General features: G+C 40.7%; 2 protein-coding genes across 4 annotated transcripts; both read right to left on the reverse strand.

Moving 5' to 3' along the window:
- Positions 1 to 425: 425 nt before the first annotated feature.
- Positions 426 to 2,435, reverse strand: LOC120725709 (protein THEM6-like). 2 transcript variants are annotated; one of them, XM_040018687.1, is made up of 3 exons: positions 2,304 to 2,435; positions 1,262 to 1,766; positions 426 to 1,117 (listed from the first exon to the last, which is right to left on the reverse strand). In XM_040018687.1, the coding sequence occupies exons 2-3, from the start codon at positions 1,760 to 1,762 to the stop codon at positions 1,010 to 1,012; spliced, it is 609 nt and encodes a 202-aa protein (XP_039874621.1). In that variant the 5' UTR covers positions 1,763 to 1,766; positions 2,304 to 2,435; the 3' UTR covers positions 426 to 1,009. The 2 variants fall into 2 exon arrangements, with proteins under 2 accessions (XP_039874621.1, XP_039874613.1); XM_040018679.1 differs by lacking the exon at positions 2,304 to 2,435 and adding an exon at positions 1,950 to 2,228.
- A 1,390-nt stretch (positions 2,436 to 3,825) lies between these two features.
- LOC120725694 (protein THEM6-like) lies at positions 3,826 to 7,056 on the reverse strand. 2 transcript variants are annotated; one of them, XM_040018672.1, is made up of 3 exons: positions 6,939 to 7,056; positions 4,721 to 5,228; positions 3,826 to 4,637 (listed from the first exon to the last, which is right to left on the reverse strand). In XM_040018672.1, the coding sequence occupies exons 2-3, from the start codon at positions 5,222 to 5,224 to the stop codon at positions 4,530 to 4,532; spliced, it is 612 nt and encodes a 203-aa protein (XP_039874606.1). In that variant the 5' UTR covers positions 5,225 to 5,228; positions 6,939 to 7,056; the 3' UTR covers positions 3,826 to 4,529. The 2 variants fall into 2 exon arrangements, with proteins under 2 accessions (XP_039874606.1, XP_039874605.1); XM_040018671.1 differs by lacking the exon at positions 6,939 to 7,056 and adding an exon at positions 6,427 to 6,588.
- Positions 7,057 to 7,592: the final 536 nt, after the last annotated feature.

Genomic DNA, 7,592 nt, shown 5'->3' on the forward strand with positions numbered 1-7,592 from the left:
GGACATAAACAGAGAATGTATAACTTCAAACTTAAAAGAATCTGGTGATCAGTGCATCAACAACATACCGTAAATAAAACAGATTAGACATCTTAAAAAAAAAAAAAAAAAAAATCGTATTTCCTTCACACAGAACAGTACATTACTTTGGTCACAAAGGAAAAACTCTGATGCGTTAACGAGAACATCTTTCAAATGACCCCCTCAGTGGACTCAAACATCACTCAGACATTCATTGGTAATTGTGCGTTGCAGGTTTTGAAAAGTTGCCAGTAACCTCATGTTTGCTCATTACACCCGTCAATCGAAAATATAAGCACGCTCTCATAAAATGACACGCAGGCCTGATTGAGGGGCTGTCCTTTTAAAAGCAGGTATTTTAATTCTTCATTGCACCGATATATTCATCCCTCATAAGAATTTTGGTTTTCTCCCTTAGGTTAATAATAACTTTGTGCAAAATACTGATAGGGAAATTAAAACAATCGTCAGCACATGTTCATTATATCCATTCAAGTATTTCATTGCACCCATGTCTTTTTTTTGGTGAAAAGTTATAACGCGTTCTAAACTACTAGAAACAGGCACAAAAATATTCTGGTTGTTTCAAAACATGCATTGACGTCAGTGGAAGATTACATTTTGTTCTACATGCTTATCTGAGGTTAGAGGATTTTGCTGAATGAGAATGAAGATGTGTAATGCTGGTCTACTTACAGTCAACTACTGAATAAGCTGCAAGGGTAAAGCTACAAACGCCATTGTGATCCATTTACATACCGAGCAGTTGAAACCTTACAGTTCAAGTTTTCATGTTCAGCTCCCCTCGGGTCAAAGAACTTCACGTCTTACAAAAATACACAGCAGGTAGGATTTATTCAAAACAGAGATACTTCTGGAAGTCAACTAAAACACTCTACAATGTTTAAGTGTTTGTGTATGTGCGTGCAATGCTATATATGATATGAAATGTGTCGACACTCATGATACGCAGCGTCATGGTGTGGCTTCACTTGTTCTTTCCCTCTAGTCCACTCTCTGCTCTCAGGGCTTGGCTGCTGGCCGCAATGAAGTTCATCCAGTGTTTGAGGTCCTCCGGAAACTCTGGGCACTCGATCTATAAGCGGACAAAGTGTTAGATGAATAAAATTGATTAATCAGCCAATAATACTCATAGTTTTGTGATACTAAAATGTGATGATTTTGTGGATTCTACTCCTGAACAGAAGCACTTTGAGGATGACGCCACCACTTTCCTTACCTTCTTTTTGCAGATAAATTCAATGATGGTTTCGGGGCTGCAGTGCACCACATTCTGCCTACAGAGCATGATCGCAGAGACGAAGCCATCTTTCTTGGATACAAAACGCTGCTCCAAGTAAAAGGCTTTCTCGTCCCAGCCCAAAACTTTGGTCCGAATCTCAAAAGCCTCACGGAAGACTAAGGAGCGGCGGTACCGGATGGTAGACGCCCCTACCACCAATTTCGCCCCCAGTTTGCGTGAGGCCATGAACAGTCCGTTTCTCATGTAATGGTGAAAGCGTGCAAAGTCACACTCCCTCAGATACCGAGAGTTGTTCATGTGGCCCAAGTAGTCCAAATCATGTGGAAGGACCATGCCTTCGATGCTCTGCTCGGCTAAAATGTCCCGTATCCTGGGCTGGAACCATGCCTGGATGAACACCTGGGCCCCTCGCAGGAAGTACCAAACATCCAGGCTGCAGAAGAGCAGGAGGAGGGCACCCAACGCCAACAGCAACATCTCTCTGGAGAAATAGTTCAATTATTAGCATCAAAAATGAAAACCGAAGTCTTTAGAAAAGAACGTGTTTATTTGCAATGTTACAGTCATTATCTTTTATCTTCTTTTTTTAAATTAAAAAAATAAGCATTTTTAAAGAGTCTAAATTGACGATTGCCTTCAGGATTAAAATAAATGCATCTTTGACCTCATCAATGACAGTGCAGATGTGGGGAAAAAAACAAGAGATCAGTGTTCCCCTCCTTACACCGACTTGAAATTAACCTGGCTAAAAATACAGAAGCAGCATATTTTCACAAGCAGTCGATTCAACCTTGAGGGGATTGTAAAGCTAACGCTTCTCCTTTAAAATGAACGGCCTGGAGACTGCTGTCAAAGCCAAATCTGTTAGCTTAGCCGCTAGCTGCCAGCAGCCGGTGCCCTCGGAATTAAAGCGAGCACAGCCTCCTCGCACAGCCGCCACACTTCAATTCACCATATCAGACATTAAGCGTCAACCATACAGACGGCAGAAGTATCTTTTAATGCCCGTGAAACTCACTGCGCGTCCTGAAGAAAGTGCTATCATGGAAAGCGGTGCAACTTGAAGAAACCGGTAGAATCAATGAACATAATTTCCGGGTGTATGACGACAAGAAGCCTTATTGGTTGACCTGTCGGCATGGTTACACGAAAACGTTTTCGCGTTTTCCAGGGATTGGCGATGCCACAGTTACACGTGATTTAGTTACTTATTTATTTTATATCTTAATTTATTCATTTGAACCTTGCTTAACACAGAGACGGTATGTAAGGTCGTTCCGTGCGCCCTTTCATTCACTAGAAGTTACTGTTTACTTTGTATAAGACAAAATAGTGCTTTTTAAACATAGCACTGCCAATAAATAAAAACATATTAATAATAATAAAACTACTTAATATTTTTATTATATTTTATGGTACGAGAGTTAGTTTTTTTTTTTTTTTAATGTTCTAATTAGTTTCCGCTCCTAGACAGCTTTCTCCTTTCAGTTGAATTTGCATCTTATTAATATAATATGGAGGGTATTTGTCAGGTAGATTTCAGAGATTCAGAATAGTAATTACAACACAGCACTTTGTGGAGGAATTTGACTCATAAGGCCATTCCAAGTCTCAACAAATGTATGTATCAAATCCTCAAAAGGCAAGACTAAAGCTAAGAATATTTCCTAGAAATATTTCCTTTAGTTTAGTTTGTTTTGTCAGTAGACAACAACATCTCAATTACTATGTTTTGAAATTATTTTTATTGCAGTGAATATTTTTCTTCACTCATAGTTTGTACCTTTGCTTCTTTGTTGGGACACTTTTTATTGTAAGGTAAAAATCCTACAATAATTCAGAGAAAACCTAACAATCAGATGACTTCCTATGAGCAAGCACTTGGTGACAGTGGGAAGGAAAGACCACCAACAGAACCAGGCTCAGTGAGGGGCAGCCATCTGCTGTTACCAGTTGGAGAGAGGGGAGAGACAGGACAAAAAGGGTTAGGCTGTAAAAGTGTAAAATACGTAAGGCTTATGGCCAATAATGATACTTAGTCTACACGTGGCACCTTAGTTACAGAGTAACAATGTACTGGATTGACTTTATCTACTTTTATGAATAGTGTAGATAGTGTATTCTTTTCCGGGTACTTTTTCCCCCACTGTTACAAGCCTCTGAACCAATTCTAGTTTACAGTGGACATAAAAAGTGTACACAACCCTGTTAAAATGCCAGGTTTTTGTGACATTCAATGGTATTAACTCAAAATTTGCTTCAACAAAGTATTAGGTTTTCTCCATGGGTTGTCTCCGAGTACTCAGATTTCCTCCCACAGTCCAAAGACATGCAGTTGTGGTGGTTAACTGGTGATTCTAAATGGCTCATAGGTTTAAAAGGTTGTCTGACTCTTGGCGTTAACTCTGCGACAGACTGGCGACCTGTCCAGGGTGTACCGCACCTCTTGCCCTATGGTAGATAGATTAGCTCCAGCCCCCCTGAAGTGGGGGTGAACTGACGGATGAATTGTACAGGTTACAGGTGACATGAAAAGTGAGAAGAGTTTTGGATTGATTTATTGTGGTCTTATTTTTTTTACATCAAGAAAACCTGGTATTGAATCTGTTCTCACTTGTAACCGCCAGTCAGCCGTGTGCATGAGAAGTGTTTGTGACATGCTTTATGACTCAGTGTCCAGGCAGCATTCATGACACAAGTCGTTCTGACTGAATTTTCAGCTTACTTTTTAAGTTTTACATGAAATCTGTGGATGTTACAAAGGCTGATGTGTCCTGGCGGTTCTGGTCATGCAAACATGTAAACTGTGTGATCATCCCATCACTCAAGCATGATGTCATTCCCTGCTACACCTGCTCACACTGCAACACACACACTCTCATATAAAGTAGTTTAATTGCTTCCCATTTGGTTATAGTAAAAACTTCAAACCAATTTCCTGAATTCGTTTTATTGCTGTCACACCACATCATAACACACCTTATAAAACTGTATTACTTATATTTTCTAATATTTTATTATTATTATTTTTACCATAACTGTCAACCTCTCAGAATAATGTAGTGTGCTGTTATCAAGTGTTTCATATCTGCAAATGTTGGAATTTAAATAAAGCTTGTTGTACAAAGTGCAGGCACAAGTGTGTTTAAGTGAAGAGATTCTGAATAGGAGAAGACTTTCCTCCTGGGCTTGTAAACAGGCTGACTCACAAGACGCCACTTTTAATATCTGCCCATGAAAGGTTTTATTTGTTCTTCTCCTCCAGGCCGCTCTCAGCCCTGAGGGCCTGGCTGCTGGCAGAGATGAAGTTGACCCAGTGCTGAAGATCCTCTGGAAACTCAGGGCACTCCACCTGCAGCGTGCAAAACACAAGCTCAATGTTATTCAGCGGGACAGTGTGTGTAACTCATGCATCTGTGTGGTTTCCTCCCTTACCTTTCTTTTGCACAGGTGCTGCAGAATCTTGTCCGGGCTGCTGCGTATGACACTCTGCTTGCAGTACATCACGGCACACACCAAGCCATCTTTTGTCGACACGAATCTCTGCTCAAGGAAAAAGGCTTTGTCGTCCCAAGTGACGATGCGACTGCGCAGCTCATAACCCTCTCCGATACACAGAGCCCTGCGATAACGAATGGTTGTGGCCCCCACCACCATTGAAGCCTTGAGGGCCCGCACAGCCTTAAACACGCCGTTACGCATGTAGAGAGAGAAGCGAGCAAAGTCACATTCCCGGAGGTACCGAGCATTGTTCATGTGGCACATGTCGATGTCATGGGGAGTGACCCGGCCTGTTAGGACCTGCTCCGCTGTGATGTCCCAGACTGGAGGCTGAAACCAGGCCCGCAGGATGACCGCTGCGGCCCGCAGGAAGTACCACACATCCACAATGCAGAAGAGAGCCAGCAAGATGGCGAGCACCCACAGCACCCACCACATCTCTCTAGGGAAAAGACATTAATATTTATTAGTATTAATATTGTCATTAAGTGAGATGTATAAAAAGACAAGTCAGCCTAACAAATAATGAGCATAACCGAAGACAGACAGTGTTTCCCCTGTTCAACGGACAGACATTTTAGTCCAAAAACAGAAATGAAAATAAATAAAATATTTAGGGTCAAACATGGGCTCAGTGTGTGTTCACCGTTTAACACCCAGCTGGTCCAGCAGGGTGCTACTATGATCCGACTTCCATAGTAATGAAAAGGGTAAGTAGCAGCCAGGTACCGCTAATCAAATGTGCTTAATCAGTAAGTGAGAGCAGCCCTGTAAAACCAGGGGATTTTTGCTGGTTTGGAGCATTCAGGTGTGTGTTTAAAAAAAACAACAACACAGTTTTTCTTGGGCTGGATCTGCCAGCAAATTCACCTAAAGGTCAGACCATGCAGAAATCAGAGAAACTGCAACCCCCCCCCCCCAAAACAAACAAACAAAAAAAAAAAACAAGAGCTACATCTCAGACCATACAGGCCTCAGTTAGCATGCTAACTATAGTGCTCGATTCTTAATGGTGGATGGGTGATGATTTGGGCTTATCCTGGAGCCACAGGACTTGGGCACCTTGCAGTCACTGACTCAACCACAAACTCCTCTGTATACCAAAGTACTCTAGAATCAAATGAACCGAAGCAACATTGTAAAGAATGAAAAGAAGACAAAATTCTTACACAATGATGTGAGTGGCTGCTAAAGTCATACGGAAAACAAGTATTGCTGATAAAGGTGGCTTGAAAAGCTAATGAGTCATGGGGTGTATTTAGGTTTTTAACATAATTAAAAGAAAGTATTACTACTAGTAAGTAAGTAGATGACAGAATTAGCCTGTTATCTTTGTAGGTATTGACTTGTAATATGCATGAATTTATTAGCTGGGCATGTACTGCAGCTGATTACTTGAGGTGGATCCTCGTTTTCCCCTTTTAGCACATATAAGACAGCATCAGTAGCCCGACCCACAGTGACTTATGCTTAGAGTAAACGCTTACACGTTTCACACTTATTTACAAATTCCTAAAATGAAGACTATTATTTCTCACTTGTTTTTTATTTCATGAAACACAAGTGAATATTTTGCCTCTTCTCCCTGCAGCATGCTGTTGTGATTTAATCAGTTTAATCCAGTGTTTATGTGTCCATACCTTTCTGGAGGCACTTCTTCCATTATTGTGAAGGGCAAATGGGGAATCTCTACAGGTCCGCTGTGATGTACTCTATTTTCAAAATGAGTTTCTACTTTCGCAACACTTGTGCACTGATTTAACAAATCGTTAGGATAAACCGGTGCTGCAGGAAAGACAGGCTGCCTCTGCAAAAGCCGCACGTCTTAAGTGCACATGCAGCTCAGAGAAAATGAAAATGAAAAGACTGATACTTTTATTTAGATTTTAACGTAATTTAGTTATCCATGATTCTCAGTGCTACCTATATGACTACCAAAGCTAAGGTTTGTGTGATATTTCATTACGGCATCCACTAACTTTGATTTCATTTAGATTAAACTACGGTTACGACCAACGTTCAGGGTGGGCTAAGTAAAAACACCGGTTTGTGCGGGCATTAAGTGCATTTTTAGTAAAAACAAGTTAAAGACAGTGGGAAAAGACGAATAACCGTCAACGTGTTTACGCTTTACAATAGGTAAAGTGCTCACCTGCTGTCCGCTTCGTCCTGTTCAGACTCAAATCTGTCGAGTCGACACCACTCAGAGCGCTGGGCACAAGTAAAGCAAAAAGCGATAAACGCGGATAATACTCTTCCGGTGATGGCCTTCAAAATAAAAGCATGTTTACAATATTGCGTTAGAAATTCAACCCGAAAGGACGTAAGCAGGCTTAAAACCAAACAGCTTAATTTGTAATGACATAATGTTTTAAAATGACCTATAACTGTACAATGATGTTAAGTGCTCAATGTTTTTCCTACCTCATTGACATTTAATTTGAAGGCCTCAGTGATTCACTTCGTGCCATTTAGACGTGATGTAAGAGGAAATGGCGGCGGTGATTGGTTATTTATTAACCTATTACACTTGATAGAAGTCCGCAAACAGCAAACATGGTGGTAGAAGAAACTTCATAAGAAGCTTTTTAAAAACCTTTAAAACAAATCTTTAAAATAAATTTTAAAAAAATGCAGCTTTATGTCAGAGACCATTGGAATTTTCTTTTAATTTTAATATTTTTAAAACTCAGACCCATTGTTCCAGTGAAAGTAACTCCTCATGCTTCTGCATACCGAGATATTTTGGAGACTTTCAAGCTCACAACTTGGGGATTTTCCCCTTCCTGTTCCAAGACATGGTTAA

This window comes from Simochromis diagramma, unplaced genomic scaffold, assembly GCF_900408965.1.
Source record: "Simochromis diagramma unplaced genomic scaffold, fSimDia1.1 OVJJ01000205.1, whole genome shotgun sequence".
Classification (NCBI taxonomy): Eukaryota; Metazoa; Chordata; class Actinopteri; order Cichliformes; family Cichlidae; genus Simochromis; species Simochromis diagramma.

Coding starts and splice junctions, on each gene's coding strand:
- LOC120725709 (XM_040018679.1), bottom strand. Junction 1,118..1,261: donor AATTTATCTGCAAAAAGAAG/GTAAGGAAAGTG, acceptor GTCCGCTTATAG/ATCGAGTGCCCAGAGTTTCC.
- LOC120725694 (XM_040018671.1), bottom strand. CDS start 6,449: ATGGAAGAAGTGCCTCCAGAAAG. Junction 5,229..6,426: donor GAAGAAGTGCCTCCAGAAAG/GTATGGACACAT, acceptor TCTTTTCCCTAG/AGAGATGTGGTGGGTGCTGT. Junction 4,638..4,720: donor AGCACCTGTGCAAAAGAAAG/GTAAGGGAGGAA, acceptor TGCACGCTGCAG/GTGGAGTGCCCTGAGTTTCC.